Below are 23,873 nucleotides of genomic sequence, written 5' to 3' on the forward strand. Positions count from 1 at the left end.
CTGTTTAAAGGGTTTAATTCCCTCTTTTAAGGGGATCTTGTGCTGAATAATATTTACATCGTATGTTTTGAGATCCTCATAGGACCAAGCAAAGACATCAACATAGTCCTTGAAAAGTTTAATATATCTCTCCTGGTAATTAGGTGAAACTCCACTGAATAATTTGACTAGCCTGGGCTCCTCCTGAGTTCCAATATTATGATCTTGAATGTGTTCATCCTGTGAAATTTTTCCTGAGTCAATAGCCACATCATTGGGGTTAAAAATCCTTTCAAGAGGGACAAGTCCCTTTGGCAGAATATTATCTTTCAATTGAAAAACTTTTTGATTAGCTATGGAATTTTTTAAACCACTAACTTCTGCAACTTCTGTTGTTTCATCTTCATCCTGATCAATTTCTGTGCCCTAAAACTCTTCAACCATAGTCAAAAATTCTTTAATCTATTGATCATCTTCAAAAACTTGCCAATATTTAACATTATCAGGAACAGAAGGTTTGTGCCTCATTTCTACCTCATATCTTAGTTTTGGATTAATAGGAGGCCTGAAAGTACTAGCAGCCACAGCCAATGAATCTGCTAATCTGTTCCCATCCCTTGGAATAAATTGAATGTTAAAAGCTTCGAAAAAGTTCTCAACCAAATCCCATACTTCATTTTTGTATGCCCTAAGCCTAGGGTGTTTTGTCTGACAGTGATTTTTTATTTGTTTTATAATCAGCTCTGAATCTCCAAAAGCAGAAATTGACTTAATTCCCATCTATTTAGCTGTTTGCAGAGCAATAATCAAGGACTCATATTCCGCCACATTGTTTGTTGCTTCGAACTCCAATTTAAAAGAAAAAGGGAACATATTACCTCTAGGTGCAATTAGAAGGAAACCAACACCTATTCCTTCCTTAGAATAGGCTCCATCAAAGAAGCATTTCCACACTCCTTCAATTTGCAACTCTGTAATTACATTGGCTAAAGTAAGCTGCTTCTGATTATCTTCAGCCAACTTTGCATTATCATGCAGCATGAAGCAAGCAAAGTCATCTTTCTCCTGGCTATATATAGGTGAATTACTTGCTCCATTTTTTGTAATTGTTTTTACAAATCTAGTTTCTCTGTACAATCTTCTCTCTTCTCCACCAAAAGTCGGTATAACAGCGTATGTAAAATCTAGTTTCAGAACACCACCCAATTTAGCCCCCCATGACCTAGATAGTAGCATTCCAAACCTAGCAGGGATATCTACTACTACTACATCCATGACCAAGCTTCTAGCTGGGATCTGGGCTAGTGACACTACCAGATCCTTAATGACCCCCAGACACTTGACTTTGTTTGAATCAAAAGAGTACAGGTCTCTATAGGGTTTGGTAACTTGTAGATTTAGTTGTTTCATCACTGACAATGGCATAAGGTTGTGTGAAGCTCCTGAATCAAACATACAATTATGCAGGATGAAATCATGGATCAATAAGGAAATATAAAAAGGTGTTGAAGGATCTGCTTCCTCCACATGTGGACCAAAAACCACTACTGGTTTATCATCCTGCATATTTACAGTGTCATTTATATTCACATTCTCTTTTAAATTAATAAACTCAACAATCTCCCTTTGATAAACTGGTGTTTTTGCTAATTCTGTAAGGGGAACTTGAAATCTAACTTTTTCCAACTCTTTAGTAAGATTAAACAAATGATCCTGTTTAGCATTTTTTTCATTTTTGTCTTCACCTTTCTTCATGACTGAAACTACTTGGGGAATGGAAACAAGTTTCTCCAAAGGAATTTTTCCACTTTGGTCTTGAGAAGACTCACCTTGAAGTATTTGTGTCTTGCCATTTGCATTTTGTTGTTGCTTTCCTTTATTTACTTGTTTTGCAAGTTGAGATTCTTGTGGAGTCGCCTTTGGTGAGGAAGCTGGAACTTGCTGCTCACTTTCATTTTCCTGACTTCTTGATCTTTTCCTTGACCTTAAATCATATTTCTTATGTAATTCTGCCTGCATAAAATCAGAGAATTGCTTCCAATATTCATCAATTTTATTTTCATCATAAATGGCATCTGTTTTGGCATATTCATACTCTTCTCCTTCAACACCAAGTTCATCTTCATCTACTGCATACAACGTAGAAATTTGATCTTCATGGTCCCTAGGGTGCTCTAGTACTTCACCAGGATCTGCCTCTATATACAATGGTGCTTGAATCTGATCTTGTTCTTTTCTCTCCTTTTGCAAGATTTGCAAAGGTTGTCTTCTGTATTGGGGATTAAAGTTCTTATTATGTTGTGTTTGCCTCTAAGAATTCTTATTTTCCAACTCTAACTTAATCAATTTATCTAACAAAGTTTTAATTACATTACTCATCCTCTAATGTTTGACTTTGAGAGAATTCTATCTTTGCCTTTCCCTTGTCTTGAATAGGTTGTGTCTCTGGTGCTTTACTTGCAACCACCAGATTTGCTTCTATCTCTAATACATCTATTTGGATCTAATCAAGGGTTGGGGACCTTCTTTCCCTTAATGTGAATCCAAACTTTGACTCAAAAGCCCCTACAAAAGTTATTTTTGCACCAACAAGAGGGGGCTTAATCTCCACTAGAAGACTATTGTACAATTTATTAAATCTTCTGACAAATTCAACTACAGTTTCATCAGATTTCTTCTTTATAGCATTAGACTCTGTGAGTGAATACTCGTAGTCTCTTTTTTCTCCCCATCTCTGGGTGAATAGGTGTTCCATCTCTTCCCAAGAAGGAATAGAGTTATTAGGAAGCCCTTTAAACCATTTTCTTGCTTCTCCATCCAAGGATTGAACAAAAAGTCTTCGAACAACATCTAGAAGTTCAACATTTAGGTTTTCTGCAAAATTACAAAACACTGACACACGATTCTCTGTTGTTTGTTCATCTTCCCCTGTAAAACGAGGAAGAATCTTGAGGTATTCTTGTGGCATTTGATTCAACAGTTGTGGCAATTGAAGAGGTGCATACCTATTCATCAAGAATGCAGGCGCTGTCATGTTTGCTCCCAAAATTATTGAACCTTTATTACCAATAGATGTGGAACCTGACTGAGGGGTAAATGAGTGTGCAGAGGTGGTAATGTAGTTATAGGTTCAGGTTGAAAAATTATAGCAAACAATGGAAAAGTAACAGACTCTAAAGACTGCTCTTGACAGTTGGGTTCTTGAAATGAAGATGATGTAAAAAGTGACTCTTGATTAGATGAATGTTTGGGTGGGAGATGTGATGAATTGTTGCCTGATGCAGACAGTGTAGGAATCGGTGTAAGTGGTGTTTTAGACCTTCCAACCTTCTTAGAAACTAGACTTTCAAGATCTGAAAGGGCTTGAACTTTCTGTTGTGAGGTGTCTGATCTTGTATGAGGTCTTCTTGAAGCCAGAGTTATTGCTTTTATCCAAAACAGCGAAAAATTTCCTCCTCACTGAACAACCAGAGGAAACTATTCAAAACCCAGGGAAAAGTGTTATTGTCTTCTCTACCTGGCAACGACTCCAATTAATGTTGTACCTTAAGAAACCAATTTCTTGGCTGTGTAGAAATTGTGCTTAAGACATTAATGTTTATAATTATTGTCACTTGTTTGTCACTTAATTGTATGTTATATTCTCAAAAGAAGGAACTAAAAGACTTGGTTTTAAACCCTCAATACTTAGGTGACATGAAAATCTCGAAATGCCATTTGATTGCTAAATATAAATTATGAATGAAGAAGGCTTGAAGAAGTCACAAAATGTTGTTTTACACAGAATCTACTATCTATGACACTTGGAGAAGTTAAAGATAATATGTTGTCTTACACAGAAACTAATATATGTAACTTAGAAGAATTGCAAAGGTGGGAACTTCAAGTATAGGAGCGCTCTTTTAAGGGAATTTAACTTCATTTACATAAGAAAATAAAGACCTGCAGCTTCATTACAATACTTAAAGGAGGAAAACATTTCATGACACATAACAGAGAAGTCACAAAATCATACCCAACAATGTGTGAAAAACTCCTGATTCTTTCATTAATCAACAGTTGTATCAGGAATACAGTGGCCTAGTCTCCAGGTTCTCCAAAGTTCGAACCCCATCTCTGTAAATTTTCTCTTTTTATACATTATGAGAGAGTTGGTAATCACCAAAACTGTCAAACTACCTAACTATCCTCTAATTGCTTTGAAGTAAAGATCATTACAAAATTACATTTGAGGGTAAAACCACCTCATTCATTTCAAGAAAACAAGATAATAAGAAGTAATAGAAGTTAGGAATGATGGGAGATTGTTGCTCGTTGTTAGAATCTATAGCTTGAGCCAGTGGTTCTATTGATGGTTGAGCATTAATGGAGTAGTGGATGAAGTGGCGGGGTATGGTGAGTGGCGTAAGCAATTAACAGATGAAAGCTGTGGAAGATGTGGAATGAGCGACGTGAGGCGGAAAGCTTTGGGAGCTCACCAAGGGGTAAAGAATGTACGAGAGCTTCAACGAGGTTGAACCCCCGCAGTGATTTCAGGCCACATATCACGGTCAACCATGCTAATGTCAAGGTCAACTGCGGGGGTTGAGCTTTAATTAATCTTCGTGATCATTGCTTCCCCGCAGCACACCTCAATGTACTTATCAAGCTATCACTTGATTGCGCCTCTTGAACCTGCATGACCTTTAGCATATGGCAAACCTTCGGTTACCACAGAACTCAAAAGAATTAACACTCTGGTTCATAAACCTATCGCGTCCGCCTTTTCAACGCCCCTTTGACTCCCATACAGGCCCGATAGGAAATAAAAATTGCCAGTTAATGATTTATCGAGTTCGATTTTAAAGATAGAACCCGATTACTTTCCGGCCCGATATCTGTCGCTCCTATACGGACCCGATAGGAAATAAAACTACCAGTTAATTATTTATCGGGTCCGATTTTAAAGATAGAACCCGATTACTTTCTGACCCAATATCCGTCGGATCCCGTCTCTTTCGATGGACGGCTGAGATTGGCCCGGACTTCAGGTAAATTAAATTGTATTTGATACACCATCGTGTCTGATTTCCGAAATAAACTTTGTTCTAGTTACCCACGCAATTGTCGTCGGATCTGTGGCCTGTTGATCGAACGGCCCAGATCTTCTCGCAAGTTTATCACTTTCAAAAGCCATTAATAATATAAAATCAACCATTTCTTTCAAATCTTCGGCGTTCGCATTTCTTTTTAATTCTGTTATGACATAATATTTGGTTTTTTTTTCATATTTTTTATTTTTCTTTCATTTTATGATAAAACTAAAAATAAAACTTAAATAACAATGGATGCTACAACACCAACCATGAACCTTCACCACAGCGTCTCCCTCAAGCTAATATCTCCTTCCCCTAGAGTCAACAACCTCTTTGATTCTAGTCAAGGCATTTTTATGCCTTGCTTACCTAGAAGGCCTTCCTGAGCGGCATCCCTCTTTCTAGGGTCTGTCAGCCCTATGGCCCAAGATTTTTCTATTTTTTGAAAAACTATCTTCCCTTTTTCATTAAAGCCTGCCTTTTTTCTCCTACAACACTTTATTCACCCTTTCTTAGTGTTTTTTCCACACTGAGCGATTTAATGGATTTTTTTCTCCCAATCATATTAGATCATATTAAAACACCCCTAGGGACATTTTAGGAGTAATTAAGGGAAGTTTATCTTGGTCTTGTCTGTCCCCCTTAGTTTCCAGATTTTTGGTAAGGATCTCATTAGCTCAAGTTATTTCCAAAGTAATTATCTAGTTTATCTTTATTATTCAATTTTATTTAATACATCGCCATGTTGTATTTCAATTTAAGTTCCCTATGGATTTCTAGCCATCACACTAAAAATAGTTCATTCTAAATAAAGAATATTTACATGAACATGGAAGGGTATTACACTAAGTAACCGAATTCGTTCTATAGGGCCCATGAATCTGAATCCGTCATGTCCGACACGATTCTCTCGAAATTCGTGTCCAAAAAACATGACATGTCGTGTCCTATTTTGACACGTCGAATCCCCCAGCGTGTCACGATTTTGGCAACGTGTCACAATTTTGGCAATTGTGTCCTGTTTTCGAGGACTCGTTAGGCGGCAAAAGTGATTTACGCGAGTATGAAAAGGCCGCATTTGGTCATTACAGCGACGCATATTTTCATTTGGCAAGCGTTTTGGCAGCTTAATGATCAAGTCTAGGCTGTAGTATTGATATGCTATTCATGGTAATGTTAAATTCTTAAAGTACTTTTACTTAAATTTTTAACATTACCATGAAATGACTCAGGATGTTTGAGAGTGGTTCCAGCCTCATTAGATTTCATATGGAGAAAATAGAATTTTAGATTTCATTCAAAATCCAGTAGACTTATCAGTTTTTCAGGATTTTAGGATTGGGGGATTGCAATGTTTCCATTGAATTTTGTCATGTATTAGGGTATGGAACTCGTATTTAATCAAGAGCACCAAACCAGGAGCTTCTAAAAATGTCGCTCCCGCTCCCGTTTTCACTCCTGCTCCCCGCTTTCGCTCCCGCTCCCAAGTAACATTGTTCCTGATCATATGGGTCTGGACACCAGTGTTGAGTTGGCATTGGCCAACATGGATCTCAATTATCCAGTGCTAGAGCCTGTTAGATTTGATGACTTAGAGGGGTCATCCTCCACACCAACAGATGCAGAGGCGATTATGGATACAGGGGAGGAGGAGGATGCAGAGGAGAGCAGTGGGGACCATGATGATGAGGACATTGATGCTGTTTCTGATGCTAATTCTGATGTTGATTGACGCCTTGAGGCTTGTATACCTGTAGTTGTTTTATATTTTCTATTTCTATTTGCCATTGGCATTGCACCAGCACTACCTATGTAACACATTTTGATTTGATGACTTAATGAGAAAACTACAGTTATCAGTGTGTTTATCTTACTATCTTGTAGTTGTAAGTTGTCTTTCAGTTATGAATTATGAATCATGATTTATGTGACCAATACCACTAACATGTATTTGAATTTTGTATGTACTATGCATGCTAATAGCTATAGATGAAGATCTATGTTTGAAATCAATAAATTTGTATCATTAATTAAAATTTGTGTAAGAAATATCTAATTTTTAATATATATATAATATATATATATATATATATATATATATATATATATATAGATATAGTTTAATAAAATAATATATAATGAATCCTACGTGTCCTGTTCCGGGGGGTCGACGTGTCAGGTGACTTAGGTATTACATCTTCCCCCTCTAAAAAAAAATAACACCATCCTCTATGTTTATTTCTTTGTTGCCTCCTTTTTTAACAATGTTGGGTAGGCTTCTTTCATAATATCGTCACGTTCCCAAGAAGCCTCTTTAGTTGTAAATTTCCTCCAATGCACTTTAACATGAGCAACGACTCAATTCCAGAGCACGGTCTCTTTCTGATCAAGGATACAGAGTGTCTCTGGCAAAAAGTCTCCTTCAGGTTCCATCTGTATCAACTTTCAATCAATGACATGCGAGGGATCATGGATATATTTTTTTAATAAGGATACATGAAATACATTATGAAATTTAATATGTCTGGGCAAAGCCAGCTGATATGCCACAAGACAAACCCAGTTCAAAATTTCAAAAGGCCTGCAAAACTGTGGTGCTAACTTGGTACAACTGCCAATGCTAAGAGTACGTTTTCTAGGTTTTACTCTCACGTACACATGACCTCCAACATTAAACTCTTTATGAGTCCTCTTCCTGTTCGCATAACTTTTTTTCCTGTCTTGTGTTGTTTTGATATTTTGTCTAATCTTTCGCACTATCTATTCCATTTCTTGCAAAGCTTTCAGTCCCAATATTAATTTATCTTCTGGTTGGCCCTAGCTAAGTGGCATATGAAACTTTCTGCCATATGAAGCTTCAAAAGGACTCATTTTGATGGAAGCTTGGTAGCTATTGTTGTAGGAAAATTCTGCTAAGTGTAGAAAATCCTCCCACTTAGTAGGCCTATCCATGACATACATGCGTAACATATCTTCTAGGATCTGGTTTTTCCTTTCTAACACCTAATTTGTTTGAGGATGATAAGCAATACTGATGTTTAATTAGGTCCCCATGCCCCAAAATAGAGCTTTCCAAAAATTGGAGGTAAATTTAGCATCCTTGTTCGACACTATCATTTTTGGTATACCATGTAGTCAAAAAATTTCCTTCACGAAATATTAGCAATTTGTGTGGTCCCAAAAGTGAACTGCACTGGTATAAATTGTGTTGCTTTAGTCAAAGTGTCTACCACCACCATGATGGAATCATGTTGGTACTTTTTTCTTGGTAAACCTGTAATAAAATCCATTGAAATTACCTCCCACTTCCATTCAGGAATGGGTAATGGATTTAGTAATCCTACAGGATGTTGATGCTCCACTTTTACTTGTTGACACTCTAAGCATTTTTCCAAATATTCTGCCACATCATTCTTCATTCCTAGCCAAAACAAATTTTCCTTAATGTTGTTATCATTTTCTAGTATCCTAGGTGACCAACATATGGTTTCTTGTGGTATTCATCCAATATCATCTATTTCAACATGGCCACATTAGGAATATACAATCTATTTTGGTAAGTTAATAATTTTTCAGAGTTTTCAGCATATCTTAGAACTTCTTTTTGCTATATTTTCTATTGCATTTCTTGATATTGAGGATCTTGTTGTAGTGCATGTTTAATTCTTTCTCCAAATTCCGTGCTAGTGCTACTCACATAAATTCCTACCAAGGCATGAGCATGTCTACTTAGGGCATCTGCAATTTTGTTTTCTTTCCCTTTTATGTGTTTTATCTCGAATTCAAACTCACTAAGAAAGGCTAACCACCTTGCTTGTCTAGCATTTAAATCGGGTCAACTAAAGAAATATTTCAACTAATGTGATCTGTCATCAAAATGATTTTCTTCCCCAAAAATTAGTGTCACCACATTTTTAGAGCGTGTATCATTGTTGCCAATTCTATATCATATACAACATAATTATGTTCATGTTTTTTCAATTTTTTGGATTCATAGGCTATTACTGCATTTTCCTGCATCAACACATCCCCAAGTCCTTCCAAACAAGCATCAGTACAAACAGTAAATTCCTTATTTGGATCTGAAGTTTTTAGTATAGGGGTTGTTGTTAGCAACTGTTTTAATTTGTCAAAGCTTGACATTTGAATTTCCATTCAAACATTTTCCCTTTTCCTACAAAGAGGTAACGAGGTAAGCTAATTTTGAAAACCCTTCTGCAAAATCGTCGATAATATCCGACCATCCCCATGAATGAACGAACTGCTGACACATCTTTAAGTGTAGCCCAATTTATAGTAGCCTTAACCTTTTCAAGGTCCATAGCTAATCCTTCTTTGGAAATAGTGTGCCCTAAATACTGAATTCTATTTTGTAGAACTCACATTTGCTAAGTTTTGGATAAAGTTGTTGTTCTCTTTAAGTATGTAACACCATTCTTAGGTGTTCTTGATTTTTGTCCTCATTTTTAGAGTACACTAGGATGCCATCTATGAATACTAACACAAATTTGTCAAGATATTTGTGAAGTACACAATTCATTAAAGACATGAAGGTTGTTGGTGCATCAATGAGACAAAAGGGTAACACTATGAACTCATAATGTCCATACAGAGTCGTAAAAGTTGTCTTGTGAATATCTTCATCTTTTATCCGCAACAGATGATAACCAATTCTTAAATCAATTTTTGAAAAGACAATTGCTACCTATATTCGATGCACATTCTAAATGTGCCATCTTTTGTCTTGACAAATAATACAGGATTCCCCCACGGTGATACACTAGGTCTGATATAACCCTTATCTAGTAGCTCTTCTAGCTACATTTTTAACTATAGTAGCTCTGGTATACTCATTCTATACGGGGCTCTAGACATAGGGGTAGCACATGGTACTAAATCGATATAGAAATCTATATCTCTACGAAGGGGTAACTTGGGAATTTCCTCCAAAAAAAAACATCTAAAAACTCTCTTACAACCGGTAAAGTCTCTAACCTTTCTTTTTTTGTTTGTTGTTCATCCTTTTCCACATGCACCATGTATACTTGACATCCTTTTCTTGCAGTCCTTTTTAACTGTAAGGTTGAGATTTGCCTGACTGATACTGATTTTGGTTTTCCTCTTATCAATTTGGGTTGCCCATTTTGATCTACACAACTTACAGTTTTCTCCAAGCATTTTATGACAACTCTCTGTTTTTCTAGCCAATTCATACCAATTAATATATCATACAATCCTAATAGAAGAATGTTTAAATTCACTTCTATGGAATAACCATTCAATTCCAAAGGACACTGTCTTATTTGATGAGTTACCTTTCGTTTGGTACTGGTTGCTAACTATACCAACCATGCATTCTGAAATTTTTCTGATTGTAATTTACATTTTTCCACAATTTGGGGGCTAATATAACTTAAAATAGCCCCGGGATCAATTAAAACAGAAACAGATTTGTTTAGGATAGTACCTTCAATCTCAATCATATTAGATTGGTGCTCATCCTACATGTCCTCTAATGTCACACTAATTCTGGGAATGTTTCTGGCCACATCATTTATAGTAGTTGCTTCATGTATTGCTTGAATATTTTGAATTGATCGCAGATTATGTAGACAACCCCTTAACGAATGTGGGTCACAACAACCCCAACAATTCAACAATTCTTGTTCCTTGCCCACAATGCTCTTTTTGTTGCTCAGTTCCATGGGCTTTAAACTTGTGTGAGATTGAGTTGGCTGATTTACACTTCCCTTATTAAACTTCTTCCTCTATTGATCCTTCCCAAAGCATTTGAGGGAGGGAGGTTTCTAGATTTTGTGTTCATGGCAGCTTTATTTTTATCCTTATTTTGCCACGACTTTGTCCCTTCATTTCTATTTTTGAACTATTAGTAGCACAATCTAGCCTTCCTTACTACTTCATCCATAGTCTTGGGATTGTCGAACTCAATCCTCTCTTTGTAAGGTGTTGGTAAACAAGTCAGAAATATATGTACTTTTGCTTTCTCCTCTTTAATATAAGGCACATACCATAGTAAATTTGTAAATTTTGTTACAAAATCATCCATGGTAAGTTGTCCTAATCTTAATTCATGGAATTCCTTAGCATGGTCATCATAATATCGTTCACTCAAGTACCGATATTTAAACCGCTTTTGAAATTCCTCCCAAGAAATTGTCTTCTCTTCCAATAGATGTATACTTTTAGCCTCTTCCCACCAAAGAGTGGCTTTTCCCTGTAACTGGTAAATCACTAATCAAGCCTTGAAATTACTTTCGTACTCATATACTTGAAAGTATTTGATCATGTTAAGAAGCCATGCTTCTGCATCTTCCTCCTTTTCCCCATCAAAAGTAGGGGGTTTAATTTTCCAAAATTCTCCCTGCAACTCCATTTTCTTCTTTTTCTTATGTGATTTTGAATATGTTCTATCTTATTCTTCAGAACTTTCAAATTTTTCCATTTCAACCCTTTTGGTTCTACACTTTTATGGCTCGATCTTTTCGTCAGTTCCCTTATCATACGTTCCTGCTCCTCACTAGCCCTCAACAGTCACTCATTGTTGTTTCTTAGTTGGGCCAGTTCTTGTTGAAGGTTTTTAATAACTTCCATAAACTGGGATTCTGGTGTAGTGCTACCTCCTAATTCAACATATAACTCTTCACAGTTTCTTATGGCTGGAGGAGATTCTTCAACCATTCTGTGCAATTTTCTTCACTTAGGTACCTTATAAACGAGTGAAACCTACTATCAGTAATTTTGTAATAACATTTCTACACACAAAATTTTATGGACTTTGATGGTCCATTGTAGGCCCAAGTATTAAAACTGGGCGTCGATCCCACTTGTCATGTACCTCAGTTCTACAAGAAAAAAAAATCTTTTGTTTTTGCTATTATTTAAATGACTTGTATTTTCAATTCTTGTTACTCAATTATTGTGATGATAGTCAATTTGTGTTTATGGTATTTAGGGTTGCAACGAAAGGAAGTATAATATTCAATTCTTAAACATACTCTCCTTATGCATCTATAATTTAAATATACACCTTATTCATTTACCAGTGTTGAAGTTTCTAAGTTTACTTAGTTTAGAAACCCTTCATTCACTTTTTTTGATTTATTCCTACCTACTTGTTATTTCTCTTTAACAAGTTATTTACAAAGTAAATACTGAAAATAAACACCAGTGCATGCTCAACATATTACAGATCAATAACTAAAAGAAACAAGAACAAACACACCACATGACACCATTATTTTTGGACCAATGTCTCCGGAAAAACCCAATGTGGGAAAACCAATGCAGTGATCTGAGGATTTTCTTATTAAGCAATATCGAAGTATAATCTGGGTGCTGAAACTGCCCTACCCAACAAAGAATTTCCTTAGCAGCTATACCTCACAGTTTGAGAGAAATCTCCTCGCTGAAACCCCGGAAAATCCTTCTGGTAGCTCCTTAACACAAAATTGCTCCTGCAACCCTAGCGTTTGCCCAACCTGGACTGCGTCAGCCCCTCTCTGTCTCATGTTGGCCCTGCGTTAGCCTTTCTAGGCCTGCATCAACCCCAGGAGACCCTGTGTCAGCTCTGGGAGCCTCTGCATCAGCTGCGCTGGCCCCTCTGGTGCTCTGTGCAACACTTGGCTACCTCTACGTGGTTGTGCATGAGCCCTTGCTAGCTCTGCGTCACCCTCCTTGGCTTCTGCACTGCTCTCTCTGCACAATCTCTGCCTTCTCTATTTCTTTGTACTCAGTTCCCCTCAGCTGCTCTCCCGATCACTGATTCTATCTCTCTTAGCAAACCCCGCTCTAGAGAATAGAATGACTGATCATCTGGTGTGTCCTCCAAGTGACCCTCAAGCCTCCTCTTATACTTTTCCTGTTGACATCTTAACAGCCGAGATTAAGTCCCTAATCAACAGCTAAGATTAGATCTGGCTTAATCCATGTCTTTTGGACCACTCTAACACAGATTCATATTAATACACATTAATATTTTATTTTCCCTAAGTTTAGATTTAGGGACTCCATTAAAAATATTAATTTTTTTAATATCTCCTGATCTATTTAAAATCTTCCCAAACCCTTTCTAGGTATTGGAGATCTCATGTGCCCCAACCTCTCCACCAAATTTCGTGGCTAAAGCACATCCGATGCTACCCCAAATCAACACTCCCTCTTAGCGAGGACTATGTTCTAGCAATACTCCTCACTGAGTATTACTCTGATCATCCAGCATCGATACCTGTGCTGATGCTAGGCCTTCCTACCCAACATCCTCTGCACTATTGCATCCTATATTGCTGCCCATGGTTCTACCACTGCGACTACTGCATCTGTACAACAACTCCCTCTGCATCTGTGCTGCTACTGGTCTTTCCTCCCAGCACTGCATCTACACTGCACCTCCTCTCATCATGTTGCATCGTGCTGCCCACTTTGCATTGCAACTCAGTTACTGAGAAGTAAGTAACTGATCTGAAGCTCCCTCTACCGCTGACAAGTTCTCCCTCTCTCTGACCTCTATGTTGCTATAACAACTCCCTGCATCTAGCACCATTGCACACCTCGTTGTGCCTTCCTGCACTAGTGCAACACTCATGTGCCTCTCGCACTGTTGTAGCCTGCTAGCTCTACGCTGTCTTGGGACTCCTGCATTGTAGCTCTCTCTGTCGCTCCATCCACATCTGTCTCTACCCACTCAACCAGTCCTACTACTCCTCCTCGGGTCTCCCGTAGCAAGGTCTAATCCAAGAGGCTAGGTACCTCAAGGATCCTGCCCCTCACCGCCTGTAGTCCGCCTGACTATAGCTCGATGTCTCCCCACTTCCGCTCAAGTGGCGCATGTGCACTCATGGCACAGTCATCGTCTGTCAAAATTTCCTTCTCTGCCCATGCTGGCGTTGCCTTAGTCTCAGAAGACTCTCCCTTGCTCTTCTTCCTTGGACACTGGGTCGCATAATGACCCATCTCCCCACAGTGGAAGCACTTGATCTTGGACAGATCTTTCTTCTTCAACTTCTCCTGCTTTCCCTCAAATGCTAGGGCCACATCCTCCTCCTCCTGCTAAACTTTGATTCCTTTGTTGCTGCTACCTGTCTTCAATTGTCGTCTGATCTCTTCTTGGCGAAGAGTTGCCCACATCTTGTCCCAAGGTAGGAGAGTCCCTCTGCCCAGGATACTCTGGACAAACACTTCCCAATCTTCTGAGACAGCATTCAGGGTTGTCCTCACCATAAGCTCCTGATCTGGTGTCACTCCTATAGCAGTCAACTGGTCTCGGATCTCATTTAGTCATCCGAGGAAGTTGTCAATCGATTGAACCTTCTTCATCTGATACAACCTCATCTGGTTCTCGAGCAACATTCTTCTCTACACAGAAGTATGCTAGTACAAGTTCTTGAGAGCCTCCCACATCTCAATTGTCGTTTCCTTCTCGACTATATGTGGTACCACATGATCCTTGACACCGTCAAGGATCATGCACTTGGCCCTTGCCATCACCTCTTCGTACTTGTCGTTATCATTGGGGTCGACTAGGATAGCTATAACCTTCAAGGCAAAGTTCTTGACATGATTCCTGTTAAGCACTGATAAGATTTTGGCCTTCCAGACTGTGAAGTTCAATGCTCTGTCCAATCTATCCTGGTCTCTTACCCCATGTAGTGCCATGACGCTCCTCTACTTCCCTCCTGGAAGTTCTTTGTTCGACTCCTCTGAGTCTCTACTTCTCGTCTGGAAGTTCTCTTCTAAACTCCCTCTAAGTCCTGATTTCCCTCCTGGAAATCCTTTTACCGCTTGTCGAGATGCCCCCTACTCTAATCGTCTTGTGCAACTGCACTACTGATCTAGGTTCCTCGGCTAGAAACCCTCGTAACAACTTCTCTGGCCCTGCTCTGTCAGGTATTGTTCTAACTACAATACCTCACTAGCTCCACTCTGCAATATTCCTGCAGCCTTCTAAACTCCAGCAACTGCTTCTCTGTGAACTGTGTCAGTCCCTCTCTGCCTCACGCTAGCTCTGCGTCACCCCATATGGGTCTGCATCAGCCCTAGGATGCCCTGCGTCAGCCATCTGGCCCTCTGCGTCAACAACGCTGGCCTCTCTGAGGCTCTGCGCAGTTCCCGGCTTCTTTTGCGTGGCTCTCGCTGGCTCTGCATCACACTGCCTTGGCTTCTGCACAGCTTCTGTCACCTAGGGACAGTGATTTTCTGCTACTATTGCTCTACTCGGCTGATGTCTTTTAGTCCTCCTATGATCTGCAATCACGCTCTGATACCATGTTGAAGTTTCTAAGCTTACTTAGTTTAGAAACCCTTCATGCACTTTTTATGATTTATTCCTCCTTGTTATTTTCTTTAACAAGTTATTTACAAAGTAAATACTGAAAATAAACACCAGTGCATGCTCAACATATTACAGATCAGCAACTGAAAGAAACAAGAACAAACACACCACATGACACCATTATTTTTGGACCAATGTCCCCAGAAAAACCCAACACGGGAAAATCGGTGCAGCTATCTAAGGGTTTTCTTATTAAGCAATATCAGAGTACGATCTAGGTGCTGAAACTGGCCTACCCAACAGAGAATTTCCTTAGTAGCTATACCTCATATTTTGAGAGAAATCTCCTGGTTGAAACCCAAGAAAATCCTTTCTGTAGCTCCTTAGCACAAAACTACTCCTTCAACCCTAACATTTGCCCAAACTGGACTGTGTAAGCCCCTCTCTGTCGCACACTAGCCCTGCGTCAGCCTTTTTAGGCCTGTGTCAACCCAAGGAGGCCTTGCGTCAGCTCTGGGAGCCTCTGCATCAACTGTGCTAGCCCCTCTGGTGCTTTGCGTAGCACTTGGCTGCCTCTGCGTGGCCCTGCATGAGCCCTTAGTGGCTCTGCGTGGCCCTCCTTGGTTGTTGCGCTGCTCTCCCAACACAATCTTTGTCTTCTTTGTTTCTCTGTACTCAATGCCCCTCAGCTGCTCTCCCGATCACTGATTCTATCTCTCTTAGCAAACCCCACTCTAGAGAATAGAATGACTGATCATCTGGTGTGTCCTCCAAGTGACCCTCAAGCCTCCTCTTATACTTTTCTTGTTGACATCTCAACAGCCGAGATTAAGTCCCTAATCAACGGCTAAGATTAGATCTAGCTTGATCCATGTCTTTAACACCTACCTATTGGTTTAACACCTAACTTACGATATTTACCTTCACAAACCACGGAAGTTGGTCATTTAATTGAGTAACTATCGCTCTAAATTTTCATTTTGTTTATTTCCCCCAAGGTGTGTTTCCACCTATGCCATCATACACACGGTGATGTATGGGGAAGGCAGTACACCTGGGCGCTGCATGGCAAATCCTATTTCGCCACACAACCCTTATCACACGCCGATCACATGGGACTGAGATCACTACCCACCTTAGTTTTCGGTGGGCGACTCAGATTGATTGAGGCAATCAAATGGTTGTTGTTTTCCTTGCCAACCCTAAACCCTTAACATCATTTTTCCCTGGTCATTTGTGCGACAGCTTTAATGTTACTCTTCCTATGGTTACCTGAAAAGAGCTCGAACAACACTTGCCTCAGAAAATAATATTGTTGCCGTGGAGGAAGTATGTCAAATTCCTTTCACAGAGATACTACATCTGGCACTGCATCGCATTCTTGGCGTCAAAGTCTAACAATGGAGATATGAAAGGAAGAAATAGATTGTGCCTGGCGTCTTTTCATCTATGCTCCTGTAGGAATTTCTCCAATACGAACTCACTGTGCCTATTCAATGGTAAATCCTACACTATGGATATCTATATAAGTTTATTTGTTCTACATTCTAGTTGCTCCTATTCAGACTCCCACAAATTACTATAGTCATTGTGCTAACCCCTAAATTTGTTGTTTTTTTTTCATTTTTCTTCTTTTGTACATGTTCTCTCTCAGATTCCTATCAGGTAAAACCCCCTTGCTGCGTTTTGTTTGTTCTTTATTTACTTCTTCAGGAAAAGGTATGTAAATATGATATCAGTTCTTCGTACTCTAATTTTCCTAGTCTCAGTTCAAGATGCAGCTTGGGGTTTTTCCAGGGAGCATGGTCTCATGTTTGATGCTTACTCCAGTAATCTAGTCTTCACTACACAGAAGCTTTACTGGTATGGTCTGGTCCTATTCACCCAGCATTCTACTGTCATAATCTGCTCTACCATGCCAACAAGGAATTAAATTTCTTTAATTCTTTAATACCCTGGCGTAGGGAAAATTCCCAAAATGTCCATTACTCTCAGCTCGTTTTTCAGATGGCTAGGCATGCATAAGGTTTATATCCATTCATCCCCTATCAGGTATTATCTCGTCTTACCTCTAAGTGCCATTCTCATTCACTCCTCTGCAGTTGTATTTCCTGAATGGTTTTCAATTCAATGTGTTATAATTTTGATATATCTCTGGTGCTTCCATTCCAGCCGCGAAGGAAGCTCCTAAGACTTCTTTTAAATAGGTAATCATTTTTATTTTGTTGAATTTATAGCTTGTGCATAAATTTGTGAAATTATTTCCTTGCTTACAATTCAGATTTGCTTTTTGTGTGTTGTGGCAGATACAGGTATGAAGGCCAACTTTATCATCTGACTCATTACCCCAGCTGTCACTAGAAAAACACCTCAAATAATATCCCTCGCCCTGTTCTAGGTGATTGTTCCGCCCGGTTCCAAGTTGGTTCATTCCCTTCATCCTGATGATGTGTTTTATAACGCTTTTCAGATGGAAATGTGCACAAGTTATGTTTGTATTTGTATGAATGGTCATCATACTCACAGTGCATCTATATTTCTTCAAAGGGTGTAATACCCATTTACATACAATTATCTTAATTACCTCTAAGATTAATTTTCCATCTCTTTTATTCAACCTGTTGTACTCTAAAATTTTCCATTGTTTATAAATGTATTTTCTTTTCAGTTAATTTCCAGGAATTGTGAATGTTTTATGGGATCACCAAATTCCAGTTTGTATATCTATATCTATGTCAGTGTTCATTATCTGATTTGTTCCCTTTTTGAAAAGTAAATACATTCAATTTGTAAATACCCCAAAGGTCATCTCAGCGTGCATTATATACGCTTGCATATATATATATATATATATATATATATATAATAGGGCAAGCATACTTACATATACAATGATCTTTCTTTCGGTAACTAGAGATAGAATGGATAAGTCAGAGACATCAGAGAGTTACAACAGTATGTTAACATCAGTTCCTTGGCATTGTCTTTTCAGTGAGGGGGCTGTTAGAAGGTTGGGTCAGCTCATCATTAATTTGAATAATAAGAGGATTGAATTGCAAAAGGCAAAATGCAGGGAAGCTAGTGGTTCCATAGACTATATCTAGTCTCGTGGACGTTAAAATTTCATTTCATTAACTTCCGCTTCTGCAAATAAGACCTTCTAATTAACTTCCGTTAAACCTCTTCTCTGCCTCTCTCTAATCTCTTTGATCCCCGCATTAATACACCAGAATAAATAGATATCTTGTAGAAAAGTGAAAAAAACTTTATCAAATATAACCCTTCAGAATGATCCTTTACTCTAGGGTTAACCAAGATTACAGCAAGACAAGATTTGAGGAGAACCTCGTCCTTATTGGCTCGCTCTTCTATTATATACTTCATCCGCAGTGTACTTGATTTGGCGGCCATGCCTTTTTGACACCTGAGCATGGGTATGCCCGCCTCGGGGAATAAATTGATGTGAAACTTTGGTCTTGACTTGCAGGTACCTTATAGATCCTTACTCTGCTAGACTCTTCCCTCTATGATCCCAATGATAATACTCAGCCAGAAAACACTAATTCTGTTTCCCCAAATCATCAAAACAAGTCAAAACTTGAGATTATAAACATGAATTATCCCGCCGGGACGCCTAGGGAGTCCTCATGTGGTGTACTCTTCCGGAAGGTGCCCACGGCTTTTATATCTCTCCCTTACATACAAGGGGGAAACTGCAACCTCGGCTTCATCTTGAAATCTCTAAATATTATACTTCCCAGTGAGTATCACCTGGATCTATTCATTATGTTCAAATCCTTTCCCCTAGCTGCATATTCTCACTAAGAGAGCCATGCATCTTCATTTTTGTAAGCGTCCTTCTGGATCGGGAGAAGGGAACATTGGGGGCTTGGGCCCATTGATGTATTCCTTTTCACTATCGTAATTGTAGTAAAATGTTTTTATGAGGAAAATATTAAATATAGCTACCATATAGCTACTACATATTGAGATATTTGTAACGAGTTTCACATGTAGCCATCGATAGGCCTTTTACAAAGCTCAAACAAAGCAGAATGGAAAATAGAGCAGAAAAAAAGTGAGCATACACAGCAGAATTGATGCGAGAATCGGTGAAATCATTTATATTTCTCTGATATATGCATATACTTCATTTCCTGAGACTTTTCAACCATCTTCCAATGTTTATTTCCAGTTTACAACTTTCTACAATTAAAATCAAAGTAAAATCTTCTCTGAATATTTGTGAGCTCTCAATACCTACCTATGATTGAAATATAGTCAATGAAGAGCAACATGTTTAGAATCAGAACACAGTCCATGAGAATTTGCCTCTGAAAAACTGGAATCTTGGAGTTTAGTAGAATTAGCTCATGCTAAAAAAAGGCTAGACATGGCAAATTCCTATCACTTGAATCCAGCCAGATCTATGCCACTCCAATATTTAGACTGATTTACTTTTACATGGGAATTATACATGTTCTGGTTTCCTTGGCCGCTCAAAAGAAGTAGCAACAACATAAATTTTTCATTTTAGTCGGCAGAGGATTGGAAAAATGAAACAATCAAACCTGTCAATGTGCAACAACTTAATCCAAACTTCCAACCTCTTGGTGTTTGACATGGTTAGCATCTGCCAGATTTGATTTTTCACCTTCAGCACAAGGAGTATCCAACACCTTGTCTTCAAAGTTTTCAGGTTCAACTTTACTTTGTTGGAGCCCTACATGTCTGGCTAGATCTATCCATTGCTGCGAAGATCACGGTAGAAACTGAGTATATGCCTTTGAGTAATATTCTCTGTATTTCATATCTACGACTTGAAAGCAAAATTCCATTGATTAACATCGAGAGATCAAGAAAACGAAAAACTAATGAAGCAAACAAACAAGGTATTATTTTTAAAGATTATTTTCCTGCTAGCTAACAGCCAGGGTAAATCAGAAACAAGTGTCAATATTTTGTCGCACTTGGCAGCAAGTTTGGATGTTGTAACTTCACAACTTGAGAGGGAAAATCATGTTAAATTCAAAGTATTATATCAATGGACTGAAAAGGATTTTACAGTGAGCATCTTGAGCTTGGGATTTTACAACAGATGGAGCCTCCATCTTGCATTTCAATATTTTGGCCGGAAGGAGGCCTAAGAAAGGATTCAAATGATGGCAGAAACAGACTTAAAAGTGTTGGTATCATGGACAGATCTCCCATTTTCACTCTAGTCTACAACATGAGCTCAGGGTACCACCTGATATGTGCACAGGCGAACAGCAATGAGAAAAGCAGTGCAAGAAGCAAAATGCAAGAAGATAAATTGTTGAATTTTACACACTATACATCGTTAGGTATAATGTGAATCTAAGTTGCATTGAAGCAGAAACAGAGATGGAGGAAGAATTGGGATTATAGATTAGCAGCATACGTCTTATATGTTTCCAGTACTTATGGGGGGGTAGATGTGGTCTTGAGAGTTGAATGGCTACAAAAACTGGGCACTTTTGCTATTAACCTAAACAAACTCTTTATTATGTTCAAGTTAGTACATAAGCAACACTAACTCAATGGGTTTGTTACCTCCGAAACATGCAATTAAAAAGATAAGTCCAACCATCAAGTACAAACCCTAGGGAAACTTGAGGAAGCAACCCATTGTCATCATAGTGATCATCCTCACTTTAGACTGGCTCTCCTCTAACACAACAGGGTATCCCTAATAACACTACAGATCTGTCCTTTAGATGTTGAAATAAGAACCAGATCTGCAGAATGATCATGTTTTAGTCTTTTATGATATAAAGTGAGAAGCCAAGAAAGACCTAGTGCCTTGTCTTTGGGCTATGGAATTTAGGCAACAAATGGAACTTGAAAGTGGATGAAAAAGACATTATAAAACCACTAAGCAACAAGTATTACCAGTCAAGGACAGATCTAATATATATGTAACAGCCACATGAAATGCACAAAAGAGATACAACACATTCAAAAACCTTTCACAACCAGTGACCACACTTTTTCTTGTGGTTCACGGACCCTAGAGATCGGTGACCACGTCGTCCACGGAATATTTGTAACAGGCAGATCCACTCAAAGGGATCACTTCTTGCTGGCTCAACCATGGAGCCTGACCCCGAGGGTGTCGAGAGAATTGAACCTGTGAGCTCTCACTAGCAAAGGTGCTTTAACGATGGGGACTCGACCAATTCAGCTAACCCTCAAGGCTACAACTAGTGGCCAAATATGATATCAAGGATGAGATTAGAGTAAATGAGACAGCCTTTTATTGCACGACCCCCTTTAATATATCATAATTCAAATCTGATATCAAAGGAGAGAATAGTTTTGAGACCATACTTCAGCCTCCTCTTCCAGCAATGAAAAATCTATTATGATAAGAAAAAACACCCCTTTACATGAAGATATGGCACCAATACATAAAAGGCAGCCTTATATACATAGAATCCATGAGAAAAGAAGATGATAAAAGTTCCAACTCATTAAGCCCTTGTGTTGAAAAGTGTAACTAGTTTCAGTCTTCATAATGACATGTAATTGTGACTTTTGTCAATGATGTAATGAAGAAAATAAAATTATTTTTGTAAGCCTTGCTTCATGGGTTTCATGAGCAGGTGATTTTATTTTAGATGGCTCCCATTGAGAGCCTTAGGATTGGTCATTAAAAGTCAAAGAGTCTATGTCATGTATGAAGAGCCCTTCTTGGGCATGTAACAAATGTATTTGAGTTAATAGGACTGTCTAGAAGCTCTCCAACGACAAGCACTAGCTCTCTTCCTCATGTTGGTTTCAAAGATGAAGTAAAGATCACGTCGGCTTACCTTATGAAGACACAACAGTTCACATGGTTCATGTCGGCTTAATATAATGGACAAACCACTATATATAGCAACCTCGGCCTATTCCTCAAGACAGATTTTCGCATACCTCTCTGAGTTTTTCAGATGGGCAGAACAGAGAAGTATTCAGACATCTCTCTGTAGTTCGGATGAGGTGACAGACTGAAGTTCAGACATCTTCATGACTTCGGGTGGACAGCTAGAAGTAAACAGTTCGAATACTACTGCAGTCAAGGGAATATGGATCCCTCTAGAATTCGGATGTCATATCACAGTACACAGTTCAGACAAAAGAGAAGAGACAGCATAGGTTTCTCTACTACTGCAGTCAAGGGAATATGGATCTCTCTAGAATTCGGATGTCATATCACAGTACACAGTTCAGACAAAAGAGAAGAGACAGCATAGGTTTCTCTAGGATACAGTTCGGATCTCCACAGTGAAAGAAGCTCGGATATGTCTCTCTGTAATCTCAGGTAAACAGTGACAGTATGAAGATTGGATCTCTGGGTAAAAGGTCTCATTGCTACAGCAGAAAGATAGAGTTCGAATGAGGGTATCTATACCACAGCTAGATGATGTATAGAAGCCACGGTTTGGTGATGTGAAGGAGCTGACATTAAGAAAATATTACAGTGTCTTGCTAATGCTGCAGTAAGGACAGTTTGGTGACAAGATAGTGATATGGTACAATGCCATCTCAAGTGTGTCAACTGTTTGTTGCTATCATATTATTCTCAGAAAGGAGATGATCCCAATGCGTAAGAACCGAAAGGAAGGAGAAGAAAGTCAAGAGAGCTAGTGTCTTGATCTTGGAAGCGGCTAATAGGTCAAGGATCTTGGTCTTGGTATTCGTCAATTGGAATCTCTATAAGAAGAATTTGTGTGGGTTTTCCTCTCAAAGAGTGAGAGGTTTTGGCCTTGGCTCATAGCCTACATGATGTGTCTCTTGCCTATTTATGTTCATGCATTGGTTACTGTTTGATGAAGAAAAACATTAATACTCTAACATTAAGAAGATCCTAATCTAATTAAGTAAAAAGCATTCAAAAACAGTCACTAATAGAAGAAAAATCATCTATTGCTAATACCCTAGATTTCTCAACACCTTGATCCTTTGCCTATAAAAAACCATCGTTATTGACCTTGAGGGGGTCGAGGGGGTTTTCCTCCTCTTGAACTTCTACATCTTAAACAAAAGGAAGCCTCCTTATCTAGCTTCTCCCCTCAACAACTTTCCAATAAAATGTTTATAAAGAAATACAATAGAAGATAATAGATCCATCTTTTCCTCCATGAAATTATTATAAAATATCAATAAAAGTTAGGGAGTCCCATTGAAGTAGGGTGCTCCTCATTCTAGGTGAAAAAAAATCCTTTAAAGATGGCTGAAATAGGTCCACAAGAACACACGTTCTTCCCTCATGCAAGGCACTACCCTCCAGGCAATCTCAACTTTCCTAAAGTATGGGAAAGAAACCTCTAGAGACTCCTTTATGAAGGCATTGCTAGCTTTTCGGGTTACTTTGAAGGTGTTTGCACCATGTTTGGGGGTGCATCATGAAACCTGGGGTATATGGTTTATGATTATCCCCTAGATGGTTTGTGATGCATTTGCACATTGGAGATGCATTCTTTAGTGGTTTCTTCACCTCAATTGGATGCTTTCACGACAGTCTT

At 38.7% G+C, this 23,873-nt stretch overlaps 1 protein-coding gene and 1 long non-coding RNA gene across 4 annotated transcripts in view; one reads left to right on the forward strand and one right to left on the reverse strand.

Moving 5' to 3' along the window:
* LOC149159181 (protein RETICULATA-RELATED 5, chloroplastic-like) overlaps nucleotides 1-23,873 on the reverse strand; it is a 441,272-nt gene that overhangs the window by 108,774 nt on the left and 308,625 nt on the right. Inside the window, exon 8 of one of the 3 annotated variants that reach the window (XM_089436419.1) lies at nucleotides 19,440-20,093. The exons of 1 other annotated variant lie outside the window; for it this stretch is intronic. In XM_089436419.1, coding sequence (XP_089292545.1) covers nucleotides 19,932-20,093 — 162 coding nt within the window. In that variant the 3' untranslated portion in view covers nucleotides 19,440-19,931. Of the gene's footprint in view, nucleotides 1-19,439; nucleotides 20,094-20,408; nucleotides 20,591-23,873 lie in introns of those variants that run through there. One more of the 3 variants, XM_089436422.1, reaches the window with a different exon arrangement.
* Nucleotides 16,503-17,945, forward strand: LOC149159182 (uncharacterized). The gene is made up of 3 exons (XR_016261102.1): nucleotides 16,503-16,841; nucleotides 16,997-17,549; nucleotides 17,649-17,945. It is a non-coding gene; the product is annotated as an uncharacterized LOC149159182 (long non-coding RNA).

Source organism: Pinus tabuliformis, chromosome 5_2 (genome assembly GCF_031772625.1).
Source record: "Pinus tabuliformis cultivar Carrire ecotype Pingquan chromosome 5_2, CPIR1, whole genome shotgun sequence".
Lineage (NCBI taxonomy): Eukaryota > Viridiplantae > Streptophyta > Pinopsida > Pinales > Pinaceae > Pinus > Pinus tabuliformis.